Source organism: Apodemus sylvaticus, chromosome 10, assembly GCF_947179515.1.
Source record: "Apodemus sylvaticus chromosome 10, mApoSyl1.1, whole genome shotgun sequence".
Taxonomy (NCBI): domain Eukaryota; kingdom Metazoa; phylum Chordata; class Mammalia; order Rodentia; family Muridae; genus Apodemus; species Apodemus sylvaticus.
In genome coordinates, this window is record NC_067481.1 from 23715443 (window position 1) to 23730825 (window position 15383).

At 43.9% G+C, this 15383-nt stretch overlaps 1 protein-coding gene across 1 annotated transcript; it reads left to right on the forward strand.

The window, feature by feature from the left end:
* Nucleotides 1-9614: 9614 nt before the first annotated feature.
* On the forward strand, nt 9615-15043 carry Krt27 (keratin 27). Its single transcript, XM_052195549.1, has 8 exons — nt 9615-10028; nt 10723-10805; nt 11143-11299; nt 11655-11816; nt 11901-12026; nt 13768-13985; nt 14200-14249; nt 14907-15043. The coding sequence occupies exons 1-8, from the start codon at nt 9615-9617 to the stop codon at nt 15041-15043; spliced, it is 1347 nt and encodes a 448-aa protein (XP_052051509.1).
* Nucleotides 15044-15383: the final 340 nt, after the last annotated feature.

The window sequence follows — 15383 nt, forward strand, 5'->3', positions numbered from 1 at the left end:
CTCAAAACAACAACAAAAAGAAAGCTACAGACCAATTTTCGTTATGAAATAAAGATGCAAAAAATTCTCAACAAATACTGACAAGTGGAATTCAAAACACATAAACAAATCATATAGGACAGAAGAGATACCTTATCAGCTAAGCATACTGTAGGCTTCTCTTCCAGGGGACCTGGGTTAGATACCCAGCCAGATTGCTGCTCACAACCAAGTGTAATGTCAGTTTTAGGGAGTCCTTTCTGGACTTTGTGGATACTTCATGTATGTGGTATACAGATATATATGCAGTCAAAAATACACAAACATGTAAAATAAAACTTCGAAAAGGCTAATCTATTATGACCAATTGGTTTCATCCTAAAGGTAAGAGTTGGTCCACTGTATAATAGTCAAAAATATAATATACCAGATGAATAAGCTTGGTAATAGAGATCACATGATTATTTCGATAGATGCAGAAAAACAATTTGACAAAATTTCATATGCTTTTATGTAAAAACCTTGAAGAAAATATGAATGAAATATCTCAACATAAGAAAGGTAGTTTGTGAGAGATGAATAATAAAAGACATGTTAGCAGAAGCAACAAAACACAACAACATAAAAGATAAAAATAAGAAAGTTAAGAATGTAATAATTAAAATAATGCTAATTCAGAGATGATATAACTTCATACTTAAAGAATACAAAGAAATTATTAGCTTTTATACATAACAATAATGAAGTTTCTGAGAAAGAAACTCTTAAAAGTGTCCTGGTTACAAGAACTAGAATCTCTATATACAAACCTTGGAAAAAATATAATCAAGGAATTTTAAACTTTTTCAATGAAAACCTTATGAAAGTAAGCAATGAAATTGTTATATGACAGATTTTCCATACTCTTAAATTGACAAAATTAATATTGCAAAAAATGGCTAAAATATCCAAAATAATTTATACATTCAATTAATCACAATCAAAATTATATCCAGAATTTGATAAAGGGACTACTCAGTTTTATAGTTACTGTTAGAAGAAAAACCGTTAGACCGATAGGCACAACTACATTAGAATAAATAGAGGCGCTGAGATTTTTTTATATTTATTGCAAATAATTTAATGTTTCATGAAAGGTTATTCTTTCCATGTTTTCAACGATTTATGATATAAGAGCCAGGGACTGGAGCAATGGCTCAGTAATTAAGAGCATTGACTGCTCTTCCAGAAGACCTGAGTTCAATTCCCAGCACCCACAAGTGGCTCCCAAGGGTTTGTAACTCAGGATCTGGGGGATCCAACTCCCTCTTTGGGCTCCTCAGGCACCAGTCATTTATGAGGTGCACAGACATACAAACAGGCAAAACCCCACACACGCGTGAAGTGTAAAAGCCATTCTTAACTTGGGGCCATACAAAAACATGTGACCAGTCGGCTTTCATTCACACTGAGCTAGACTCGGACTAAGGCACAGAATCTCGCGAAGAAGCGTGTGATCTCCGAGGTCATCGGTCATCCTGCCCTAGGAAAACGGTTCTTTTGTTTCTCAAGTATCTTCCTAATTTCATTGAGAAGCTCAAGTAAGGGCTAACTTTCCACCCAACAATCGAACAGCTTCAATTGGAAGCTCAGAGGGGATGGAGAAAACAATCCAATACTTACCAATTTTCTGCCAAATTCACCTCATGAAGCAAGTTCTAGAAGTTATGAGGAAATGACTTCTAAACGCACGGGGCCAGCTACATAACCGTTTGGCTCAGTGTGAAATGAAAATAGAAATATGAGGTCCCTGTGTTCAAAAATCACAGCACAGAAGGTTCTAGAATAGGACAGTTCTCTTTTGTCTGCTTATTTGGTTGGTCGGTTTTTGTTTTTTTAAGACAGGGCTTCTCTGTGTAACCCTCACTCTGTAGACCGGGCTGGCCTCAAACTCAGTGATCCACGTGCCTCTGCCTGTTCTGGAACTAAAGATGTAAAGAACCCTATCAGGTTCTTTCAACTGTACTCTTGGATAATCCTGGATTTTTTTTATGATTTTGTTTTGGGAACGGTTTTTTGTTTTGTTTTGTTTTTCTTATTTTGGCTTTTGTTTTGCATTCTAAGTAAAGAAAAAATACATTTTAAGTTAGTGCATGCTTTTACAACACTTGTTTTTATGCCCAGCAATCCCAGTTTGAAATCAAAATACCAAAATTGTATCATCTGTTTTTTGTAGCTCACATACAAACAAAGGAAACACAAAACAAACTCAACTATTTTTATTTCACTTTGTACTGTTTGGTTTGGGTTTGAGTTTTTGTTTGGTTTGGAGTTTTTGTTTTGTTTTTTAGTCTAGTTTTGTTTTAGAGATAGCCTTGGTTAGTCTAGAATTCTCTGTGTAGAGCAGACTGGCCACAACTCACAGAAGCCTGCCTGCTTCTGCTTCTCTGGTGTTGGGATTAAAGTCAAGCACCATCATGCCCATCCGTAGACTTCAGAAAAGTTCATGTATACTGCATTTGTCAGTCATTCATGTTCCTTGGAATATCTGTGATGTTTGAGGTAAATTCTGGTTTGCATGGAAGGACTGGGCTTCCTGGGATTGCCAGAGATCCAGCCTACTCCATTTTGGAGCCTATATACCATTTACCCACTTAAGGACTGGACTCGTTAACCAGAATTCAGTTTTCGAGGGCATTGCCTGGTGTTATGTGCTACAGAGGCAGTGAAACCCACTGCAAACAGATGGTTCGTATACAACCCCTGTGCACCCAAGTGCCTCATAGTTGATCAGAAATCATGTTACAGAGCACAGGCTTGAAGACACAATTAGTGGGAATTTCAAGTTAGCAACAGAGAGTGCTGAACCAAGTACGGTACTCTTCTAACAGAATTCTGTCTGGATCCCTCAGAACAACTCCTACCCACAGGTGTGCTTGGGGGCCATTGACTTTTGAAAACGTTTTGAATGGGATTCCCTTTATGTAGGAATGCCCAGGAAGGCTTGACAAATACAAGATGTACTGTGCAGTGAGAAGGACTCACAGGAAAGCTAAATTCTTTAATTCTGCACCTTTTGCTGAAGAAATAACCCAGAATTTCCCAGGTGTCTATTCGCAAAGCAATGATATAGAATTAGTTCCCCTAGTGATTTTCCTTCAAATACTGTTGAATTCACAGGATAGAAGGAAACAGCATGACTTTAGAGGCGTAAATCTATTCTTCCTAGAAAATGACTATGCCATGCAGTTCTGTGGTTTTCTGAGCTCAGCAGAAATTAGGGCAACTGTACTCTGAAGAAGTTCCACTAATAAGCACATATTCTCCTAGTCCCCGAAGAGTCCCACTCCTTTTTACTGTAGAGGGTTTGTGTACCTCGAGGTTCTGAAGAATCAATACCTGTCTGAAGGAGAAGGAAGCCCACCACTCTGCTTGAACAGTTGGTTGGTTTATTGGAGAGGGAGTATGTTTTGGTTGTTGTTGTGAGAAGATCTTGGGGCTGGAGAGATGGATCAGTGGTTAAGAGCACTGACTGCTCTTTTAGAGGTTCTGAGTTCAATTCCCAGCAACCACATGGTGGCTCACAACCATCTGTAATGGGATCTGATGCCCTCTTCTGGTGTGTTTGAAGAGAGTGATAGTGTACTCTCACATACATAAAATATATAAAACCTTTTTGAAAAAGATCTCATTCTGTATTCCCCCCCCCCCAGCTGGCCTCAAACTCATAGAAATCCCCCTGTCTCAGTACTGGGAATACAGGCATGAATTATCATATCTGGCTTTAAGCAGTTGTTACAACAACAACAACAACAACCAAAAAAACGTCTCACAGCCATCTAAGATGTGTGGAAGCCCTTTGAGGCAGTAAATTACCTCAGAGTTCCTCTAAGGGTGGGAAGTTGCTTCCGAGGGGCATTCTGTGCGATTTCACATGCTACTGAATTGTCTTTGGTGATGCTTTGATACAATCGTGTTTGGTGTGGTTGTAGAATGTCATTTTCCTCTGGATACTGCTTCTCCCTGAATACAGACTTCCTGTGAATGTGTCTCATTTCTATTAATTCATGCCAGAGCTACTTCAGAGAAATCCTGTTTGGAGAAACCAACAATCAAACCAAACCAAACCTAAACTCCCAACCAAAACAAACCAAACCAAAACAAACCAAACCTAAACTCCCAAACCAACCAAACCAAACCAAACCAACCAAACCAAACCAAACCAAACCTAAACTCCCAAATCAACCAAACCAAACCAAACCAAACCTAAACACCCAAACCAACCAAACCAAACCAAACCAACCAAACCAAACCAAACCAAACCAACCAAACCAACCAAACCAAACCAAACCAAACCAAAAAACCCAAAAACCCACTGAGCCATATCTCCAGCCAACAATTTTGAATCCTGTATCCAATTAAGAGAAAAGAGAACTGACCAGTTGCCCCTCCCCCTCCCCAGCAGCCCCTCCCCCTCCCCAGCTGCTCCTCCTCACCTGGGACTGCTCTTGGGACAGAAGCCACAGCTGGGCTCTTCTAAGAACTCAAGGCCTGGACACTCTTGTTCCCACTGGACCTCATGGAAGATCCCACCACTCGGCTGGGAAAAGCTCAATTCTTCCAGCCCCACCCCCTCCTCCTCTCTGATCTGCTATGATTTCTGGTTGGCTTTGGGGGAAATTGTCTTATCAGAGTCTTTAGATGCCTCTGTGTTCCCTCTTCCCTCAAGAATGCATGTAGTCTGTCCTACATGGTTCCGTGTTGGACTTCATGCCAGTATGTTTACCTGAGGTTGATTATAAACACTGTAGGTGGCCTTTGGTTTTCTGACATGAACATTTTACGTGACTTTTATGTAAGAATTTTGAAATTCTGCCACCTTTTCCCAGAACCCTAGAAATTCTTTTTCCTATCTTTATCTGTTTTGCTCGAACTCAGATGAAATGGTCCTAAGAGCTCCTGTCATCATAGACTAGGCTTTTTAATATCTCTTCCATAGTTCCCGATCACTCCCTTATCTTCCCCTCACCTCTCTCTCCTTCTCTGGTCTCATTTAGAATACTATATGTATCTATAATTATCAAAAATATACATGGAAGTACAAGAGGAGGGAGACCAGGAGGAGAAGAGAGAGGGCCAAAGAGAACACCAGGGAGGGAATATGGCAAAATATCCGTGTGTGTGTGTGTGTGTGTGTGTGTGTGTGTGTACACGTGTTCCTCTGCTTCCTGGGCAGGTACAGAAGACACCGGTTCACTCTCTTCTCCCTATTGGCTAGCTTACTCGGACCTCCCACCGAGTCTTCCAGGATGCTCCCTCAGCCTTGGAGGGGATGATATGGCGGTCCCATCCGATGCTGGGTACTCAGTCATTTATTATTAGTGCTTTACCAATTGTGAACCTCTGCATTCTCTGTCACGCATTACATAAAGAAGCCTCGCTGACGAAGGCTGAGGGCAGCATTCATCTACGGAGATACAAGTATTTAGAAGGCCATTTAGCAAAACAGTAATATGTTCCGCCCCAGGGCCTGTGACCTCCCCAGCCGCAGGCTCCTGACTGGTTTACCGAACAAGGCATGAGGGTGCGCGGGACCAGAAATGAATTCAGGCCCTCGTCTTTTTTGATAGTCACCTGTTTGTCGGGAACACTTCCAGTTCCTCTGCTTCCTAGGTATTAAAAGCACGTGTGTGTGTTTTGTATATACTCCCTTGTAATTTCACAGTTGTTGGTCTTTATGCTCCACAGACTATAGTTAACATTGACTCCTGGTCACATGACCTTCTTTCTTGTTCATTTGTTTGTTTAGTTTGGTTGAAACATAACTTTAGGAATTTTGTGGGACCTGCACTGAAATGATTTCTCTTGGGTATTACAGAATATCGCTAACTTTGTTTTGTCTGTTTGCATACATGCACAGATAAACGGTGTGTGTTTGCGTGTTCTTTATGAACACTATCCTGGCTGTCCTAGAACTCACTCTATAGATCAGGCTGGCCTCAAACCCAGAGATCTACCAGCCCCTGCCCCTGCCCCTGCCCCTGCCCCTGCCCCTGTCCCCTGCCCCTGCCCCTGCCCCTGCCCCTGCCCCTGCCCCTGCCCCTGCCCTCTGCCTCTACCCCTCTAGCACCGGGATTAAGCCACCACCATTCCACTATCCACATTATTTTTGACGGACAGTCTCTTTGACCTAGGACTCACCAAAGGCTAGCTGACTGGCCGGCAAGCCCCAGGGATCCACCCGTCCCTGCCTCCCATCCCTGAGATTACAAGCACATGCTGCCACCCCTGCTTCTTCAGGGGTGCTGGGGCTCAAACTCAGGCATAGTAGTGCTTTACCAACTGATCTAGCTCCCCAGTGCTACTAAATTCCAAGTTAGGTTCATTGGCTTAGGCTTTTTCAGACCACAGGAGTATTAGCCAGGTTTCCTGAGTGTGCTCATCTTTCCTATAGCTACCCTAGCACAAAAATCATTCTATCAGACGAGATGTGGTGGGGCATACCTTTTATCCCAACATATAGGTGGCAGAGGCAGGTGGAGCTCCATGAATCTGAACCTGGGTCTACATCAAAGTTCCAGGGCCAGCCAGGCTGCACAGAGAGAACCTGTCTCAGAGAGAAAGAAAGAAAGAAAGAAAGAAAGAAAGAAAGAAAGAAAGAGAAAGAAAGAAAAGAAAGAAAGAAAAGAAAGGAGAAAGAAAGGAAAGAAAGGAAAGAAAGAAAGAAAGAAAGAAAGAAGAAGAAGAAAAAGAAAGAAGAAGAAAGAAAGAAAGAAGAAAGGAAGGAGAAAGGAAGAAAGGAAGAAAGGAAGAAAGAAAGAGGAAGGAAGAAGAAAGAAAGAAGAGGAAGGAAGGAAGGAAGAGAAGGAAGAGAAGAAGGAAGGAAAAAGGAAGGAAGGAAGGAAAAGGAAGGAAGAGAAAGGAAGGAAGGAAGAAGGAAGGAAGGAAGGAAGGGAAGGAAGGAAGGAAGGAAAAGAAGAGAAATCCATCCCAACTAAAAACTTTCACTTTCAGAGCACCAAGGTTATCTTTTATGTATGCATGTGTGTATGTATGTATGTATGTATGTATATATGCATGCATACATTTGTTTATTTATTGAGACAGGTTGGCCTTAACTTGAACCTATGATTCTCCTACCTCAGCTTTCTAAGAGGAGCACATCACTACTTTAATTTTAACTTTACATCCCACTCGCTAACCCCCCTCCCACAATCCTTTCCCCCATTCCCTGCTCCCCTTCTCCTCTCCTCTGAGAAGGTGGGGGGCCCCCTGGGTATCCCCCCACCCTGGCACATCAAGTCTCTGCAGGGCTAGACGCATCCTCTCCCGCTGAGGCCAGACAAGGCATCCCAGCTTGAAGAACATATCGCACAGACAGGCGACGGTTTGGGGGATCAGCTTACATTCTTAAAGGGCTTTCATTTTTTCTTTTTAAAGGTTTTTGTCAGCTCACTACTAATGTTTTATTTTGGAGATTTAGTGAAATTGATCATCTCTTTGTTTGTTTGCTGTTATTGCCTCGGGATCCCAAGTAGCCAAGGATGACCTTAAATTTGCAGTCACCTAGCCTCTGCCTTCTAAGTGCTGTGACTACAGGCCCTGTAGTAGCAGGCACAGCCGAGCATGCCTGTCACCCCAACACTGAGAAGATGGAAGCAGGTGGATCCTTGCAGCTCGCTGGCAGACAGGGAACCCAAAATAGTGATCCCCAGATTCAGTAAAGGACTCTGGCTCAAAAAAACAGAGCTGGAGAAGCAATGGAAAAAATGATACCCGCCCCCCCCCCAGATCCTCAGAGGCGCTTTTATAAATTCAATGCTTTTCTTGTTTTTGCTGTTCTGCTTTGATATTCTCTAGTCATCTTTTGAGTGTGCAATATTTTGTTACTTCTAAAGTTAATAATTAGAAGTAGTTTGTTTTGAATTTTTTCTTTGGCTTCCTTTTTTAATGGATTTATCTCATTTTGAATTATGTGTATGTGTGTTTGTGCATGTGATTATAAGTGACCAAGGAGGCCAGAAGAGAGCGTTAGACCCTCTGCAGCTGGAGTTACAGGACGTTGTGAGCTGCTAGTGTGGGGGCTGGGAATTGAACTCTGGTCCTCTGGAAGAGTAGCAGGTGCTCTTAACTGCTGAGGCATCTCTCCAGCCCCTGAATATTGTTTCTTGATTCAAATTTTCTGGCTTTCTTTTTTTGCAAACCTACCTACTAGGTTATGAAATTTCATGTTCTTAGCTTATTTCAACTGAAAGCAATGCCCATTGTCCCTGGAAAATGCAAGATCTTACGTTTTAAATTTTTAAAAACAAAAAAGAAGCCAATGCAAAGGACATGAACAAAAGCAAAAGATGGTAGGGGGAGATCTCATGAAATTCGATGGTAAAGCCAGCAAGGGGACAGCTCTATGGGGGCGAGGGGGAGGCTTACAGGGCACCCAGCAAAATAGCTGGGCAAGGCGTGGAGAGAAAAGAAAGGGGCGCAGCCAGAGATGTGGAGGGTCCTCAGCGGGCAGCTGTCTGAGACTCTTGCTGGCTGAGGTCACCAGTAGCCAGTGGGACCAAGGGGGTGAGGGAAAATGAGCACAAGAAATAGTCGCAGCGCAGGCCCTGGGGCCCACGCCCACTATCCCTGCGCTCCAGAGCCAGAGGCGGAAGGACCACGAGTTTGAGGCCAGCCTAAGCAACATAGTGAAACCAAGTCAAATGAAAGAGGGGAGAGAAGAGGAGGGAAGGAGAGAAGAGGGGCGAAGAGAGGGAGAGGGAGGAGAGGGGAAGGAAGGGCTGGATTGGAAGTGCGGTAAACCCAGAATCTCTAAGACAATAGAACCAAAGTTTAGGAAGAAGTAAGAGGTAAGAAGCGGAAGAAGCAGGTGCAGAAGCAGTCTAAGAAAAAGAAGAGCAACGGAAACACTAGTCCCCCAAAAGGCGCCAAGAGGCTGTAACCTAGATACTTGATTTACAGCTAAAGAAACAGAGCTACAAAGGTTAACCGATCCCCCCCCATGGTTGCCTAGCAACACAGCTCAGAAAAAAAAACTGTGCAGAATAAATGGGAATTGAAGAAGGATAAAGATCAAGGGAAAACTTTCTATTTCCATAAAAGAACCTGGTTTTGTTTGTTTGATTGATTTGATTTTTTTTTCATTTAAAACTCTGCTTCTTTCCTCTGGAATCTAGGATGCATTTTTGAAATTATTTTCAACATGTCTGATAGAGAACAGTGGCGGTGATGTTTCGCTTGCCAGAGAAATACAGATGCTGTTGGTCAGAGGAAAAAGAACTGTATCTATCGCACTTCTTTTTAATTCTTTAAGGAATTTTTATACGGATGAGGCCTAGAAGACAGGAAGGGTTGCTCACACTAAACTGAAAGGCCTCCCCTATAATAACCTTGATAATACTCCACCCTGCTCCCTCCCAGAGATAACAAACATCAAGGTAACTATCCACCTACGGAAGTGGATACAGCATAGTAAAGACATTCATTAGGGGAAAATGTTACCCACTTATGGATAATTCTCAATGAGCTGGCAAACAGCATTTTGCTAGGCGAGACATAGTTCATCTAGAAACACCCTAACGATGCATATATAAAGCCGTCTGCACCCAGTAGGACGTTGACCATCAGGGAAGCAACACTGTAGAGTGATCACCATGTCCGTTCGCTTTTCTTCCGCATCCAGAAGGCTGGGCTCTGTGAGGCTCTCCGGCGCCGGAGCAGCCTTGGGGGCTGTAAATGCGTGCGGAGTGCCGGGCATCGGAAGCGGCTTCTCCTGCGCCTTTGGGAGCAGTTCACTGGCAGGGGGGCTCAGTATAGGCGGTGCTTCGTGTGGGGCCTTCACTGCGAATGAGCATGGCCTCCTCTCCGGTAATGAGAAGGTCACCATGCAGAACCTCAATGACCGCCTGGCCTCCTACCTGGAGAACGTGCAAGCACTGGAGGAGGCCAACGCTGACCTGGAGCAGAAGATCAAGGGCTGGTACGAAAAATTTGGACCTGGGTCGTGCCGCGGTCTCGATCATGACTACAGTAGATACTTCCCCATCATCGATGACCTCAGGACCCAGGTAAGAAGTCCAATGAATGATATGGAGCATTTATCAGTATTCAAAATCACTTCTGGGCTGGAGAGGTGGCTCAACAGTTAAGAAAACTGGCTGCTGCTCTTTCCAGAGGATCGGGGTTTAATTCCCACCTAATGACTCACAACCATCTGTAACTCCAGTTCCATGATATCTAAAGCCTTCTCCTAGCCTCTGGGGGCACCAGACACATGCAGAGCACACAAACATACATGCAGGAAAGACACCAATACACATGGAAAAGTGAAATTTTAAAACAATAATAATGATAATTCATTTTACAGTTAGAACCTTTGAGCATGACCCACCACCCATCACTGGGAGTCAGGCAAGCCTGTATGTTTTTAGTAACACAAAAAATATCAAGAACTCCCAATATCTCCAACTAGATATTTATATCTAAGCATATAAATGTCTAGTTATATATTATATTTTATATTTATAAATTATATTTTAGATATTTGTATTAGATATAAATATCTAAATATTAATTTTTTAAGTGATAGAGTAGGAATTAAAAATAGAAACTAAAACTGACTAGATTGCAAGTATTTTCAAAAAAACTCATCATCAGCCCCGGGTGGGAGAAGTATTAGTGTGATCTCATGTGTAACTTAATTGCCGGGAAATTTGAATATTTTCCTATGTCCTACCTCTTACCTACCTCCTCACTCATCAGATAATCTCGGCAACTGCCCACAACGCCAACATCGTCCTGCAAAATGACAACGCGAGACTGACAGCAGATGACTTCAGAATGAAGTGAGTTGAGCCAAATTAAAACAGACCAAAAGCCTTCCGTGGCACTTCCCTCTTTTCCTTGGGCTCTTGGGGGTCTTCTCCACACTGCTTTTATCCGTTGGTCCATTTTAAACCAAATCCATATTGAGGAGACCAATAGCATAACCTAATTTACTTAGAAAACTCAGAGCTTATACAAATGAATGTCAAGGTCATAGGGAAGAGAACTTTGGATATTCCCAACTTCTTGTTTCATAGACGTGTGTCTATTCCGTCGTGGGTAGTCTTTAGGGTGACCTGAAAAGTGGGGTGACTCAAATCCGGTAGGCGAGCACGAACTTTCAAACACATTTCTAAGGTACGAGAATGAACTGGCGCTCCACCAGAGCGTTGATGCAGACATCAATGGCTTGCGGAGGGTCCTGGACGAGCTGACCCTGTGCAGAACCGACCTTGAGGTCCAGCTGGAGACGCTCAGTGAGGAGCTGGCATACCTGAAGAAGAACCACGAGGAGGTAGGCACCCAGCCTTCCTTCCGGTCTTCACAGACTTCCTCCTTCTGGGAATCAAACCCTAAAATAAGTAGTATATCTTAACATCAAGACAGTTTTTAATTTCCCCTTACCCCTTTGAAATATTTCTATTGTTCCCTCTCAAATAAAACAAACAAGCCCAGGGCCGTAGCTCACAGGTGCAATCCCAGCTCAGGGGGCAAAAACCAGAGTTCCAGGGACAGCCCAGGCTCCAGAATAAGACTGTCTCAAAACAGAAAAAGAAACACGCCTCACAAAAAGCTTTGATTCTTATAGATCCTGTCCTCTTGGCTTCCTTCCAGTCAGAACCTTATGTCGTTGAACAAATCTGTTTCAGGAAATGCAGGCTCTACAGTGCGCGGCTGGAGGCAACGTGAACGTGGAGATGAACGCAGCCCCGGGCGTGGACCTCACCGTCCTGCTGAACAACATGAGAGCCGAGTACGAGGCCCTGGCTGAGCAGAACCGCAGGGACGCCGAGGCCTGGTTCCAGGAAAAGGTAAAACTAGACTGGCTGGCACACACCCTGCACCGGGTACGGATGCCGCTGATCCCCCCCTGACACAAGCTCCGGACTTTGCAGAGCGCTTCCCTGCAGCAGCAGATTTCAGACGATGCTGGAGCCACCACCTCAGCCAGGAATGAACTTACTGAGATGAAACGGACTCTCCAAACCCTGGAGATAGAGCTACAGTCCCTCTTAGCCATGGTGAGTAGGAAGGATGAGGCAGATTTGCTTTGGAAGTTGAGAAAAACTCCAAAGAATTTTCATCCTCGTGTTGTTTATTTGGGATTTTACCCGCTGATTCCTCTATTGACATCTGCTTGAAAACTACGCCTAGAAGTTAGCAAGCCCCGGCAAGGAGCAACTACGATTATTTTGACGTGCTCAGGAAGAAAGCTAATTTTGCCTTGAGCCTTCTCTCCCAAGTCAAAAGATCAACACATTCATCTCTGCACAGCACAAACATCTTCCCTGGATTCCCCACCCAGTCTTCCCATCAGTCAGATAATTGAGGGCACTTAAGTTCCTTTTAAGTAGCATAAAATAAGGAGCAAAGTAGAGGTGTGAAGGCTGAGCCTCAAGCAAAACCTGCCTAATGACAATAATAACACCTTTTGCATTAAGGGTTTGCCCAGCCGGTGCCCCTACAGGAGGTTAGTCCACCCCCTTGGGCACAGACAGGCAGACTTCACAGCTCACAGCATTATCTCCAAAAGAAGAATCAGGTTCAAAGAGGAGAGTTTTCCCAGAGTTGTACCATTGGGGGGGGAGGGGAGACAAAGAATGGGACTTCCTAATCAACTTGCCAAACCTAAGTCTCTACCTTTCTGCCTGGGACTAGGAAACCACCAGCGTTTACCCACAAAAGAATGTATGTGAATTATGCAAAATAATATGAAAATATAGGGCTTCAAAAGGGTCAGTGAGATACTGCTGTCTAGGCGGGCATAGTGGTGCATGAATTTAATTGCAGCACTTGGGAAGCAGAGGCAGGTGGAGCTCTGTGAGTTCGAGGCCAGCCTGGTCTGCATAGTGAGTTCCAGGACAGTCAGGGCTATGTAGAGAGACTCTACCTCAAAAAAAAAAAAAAAAAAAAAAAAAAAAGTCATCCTGATTTCAAGTAAAATTATAACAGGTGTTCCCTCTTGTTCTATATAAACTTATTTGACTTTACAAGCCAAGCAATTAGACAGTTTAAAGTTTAAAAGGGCAGTGATTTTCTTTGGATCACGATACACATGCACCGTTTATACAACTGACTATAGATCAGCAGGAGACAAAGACTTTACATGATTCACAATGAGGGCACAAAGTGTTCGGTGACTTTAAGGAGAAAACTGGAAACTGCCACACCCCGCAAGCACACCATATATCGGTGTATATGGTTGGGATCTTTCCACTGCACCTGAAAGAGAAACAATTCCATTTTTTCCTAGCATTTCAAGGTTGACAAGGACCATTTGCCACCATCTGTGTCACTATAAATAAACTGGCATGGTGTCTGCCATGAATATTGAACAGGTGGAATCTTTTAGGTGGATATGATTGTCTATGTATATTATATGTGCAGCGTGTATTCATGTGTATGGTGCACATGTGTGTGAAGTTCAGAGGTCAGTCTTGGCTGCTGTTCTTTGGAACTGTCCACCGTGTGTTTTGAGACAGAATCTCTCAAGTGGAACCTGGGCTCACAGGTTAGACTACATTAGCTGATCCTCAAGTCACAGAAATGCTGTCTTCATTCCCCAGCACTGGCTTTACAAGCACACACACCTGACGTTTTAATGCAGGTGCTACATAGTAAGCCCTTTTTTACCGACAGCCACGCCCACAGCCCTGGGTGTGACCAATTGTCTTGTGTAAGGACAACTGTCTTCTAAGAGACTTGGCTTTTGCTGAATCAGTACAGTAATGTTTTCTACAATCCCACCTTCCCGAACCACAGAAACACTCTCTGGAGTGCTCCCTGACGGAGACCGAGGGCAACTACTGCTCGCAGCTGGCTCAGATCCAGGCTCAGATCAGCGCCCTGGAGGAGCAGCTGCACCAGGTGAGGACGGAGACCGAGGGCCAGAAGCTGGAATACGAGCAGCTACTGAACGTCAAGGCCCACCTGGAGAAGGAAATCGAGACCTACTGCCGCCTCATAGACGGAGACGAGGGGTAGGCACTCTTCCTGTAGAATACTCCTTAAGATTCCTACACATCATCTGAAGCTGAACCAAGTCTTTGTGGTCTAGATCACATGTGAAAAAAACCTCCCTCCCCAGCAATAGATACTTCAACAGCCAATGAACTACTTCTGTAAGTCGGTGCTGTTTTGTGGCTTTAGCAAAACACTCATGTAATTAATGCAAAATCTATATTTTTTTTACAGTTCTTGTGTTAAGTCAAAAGGCCAAGGAGGACCCGGAAATCAGACAAAGGGTAAATGAAAGTTTCATGAGGCATTCATAGTTTCTTCCTCTCCTCCCTTCTCTCCTTTCCTCCTCCTCCTCTTCCTCTCTCCCTTGTGTGTGTGTATGTGTGTGTGTGTGTGTGTGTGTGTGCAGGTACACCTGTCTATGGAGACCAGAGGGCAGCCTCAAGTAGTATTCCTCAGTCATAGTAGTCGACATTTTTGTTTGAGTCAGGGTCCCTGACTAGCCTAAAGCTTGCCAAGTAGGTGAGACTGGCTAGCCACTGACTCCCAGGGATGTGCCTGTCTCTACTTCCTTAGCCCTAGAATGGCAGGTGACATGTTTTATGTGGTTTCCGGGGTTGGAGCGCAGGTCCTCACCATTACAAAGCAAGTCCTTTTTAGAGACTGAGTCATCTGCACAGCCCTGCTTTCTGCCTCTTTTATTGTCTATGTTTTTGTTTTGTTTTTCAAGGTAGAGTTTCTCCATGTAGCCCTGGCTGTCCTGGAACTCTCTATATAGACCAGGCTAGCCTTGAACTCAAGAGTTCTACCTGCCTCTGCCTCTTGAGTGCTTAAAGGCGTACATGCCACCACACCCAGCCTATTATCTATTTTTCAAATGATGAGTTATTCTCCACCTGTGAATTTAGCACAGTTTTAATGGTTTGTTTGTGCCATTTTAGATTCGTCTAAAACTGCCATCGTTAAAACTGTCGTTGAAGAGTTAGACCCCCGCGGCAAGGTTCTCTCCTCCCGAGTTCACACCCTGGAAGAGAAATCCACCAAAGTCAACAAGAGCGAGCAGAGGATCCCTTCTTGAAGCCCACCCCTAAAACAGACGGCTCTAATTTCAAATATCAAATCTAAATGCTTTTCCTACATAGGGCCCTCTTCTGTTTCTGCTTCCCTCCAGTGGGCGAAGATGACCTCCTTTTAGATTAGTGACTTTGGCTTTCTCTCTGGTGGTGTTTTCAATAAATGTCTTCCTGTTGCAAGCTATCCTCCCTGGTTCTGGTCCATCGATGTATCTTAAGTACACCCTCCCACGGAAGCTAAATTCTACCCTTAATTTTCTCTGTTTAATTGACTGCTCTTTGCAAGTTAGGCAGTGGCTGAAGACATGGTGGCTGTAGTCACATGTGCGTCCATGATTCGGTTGA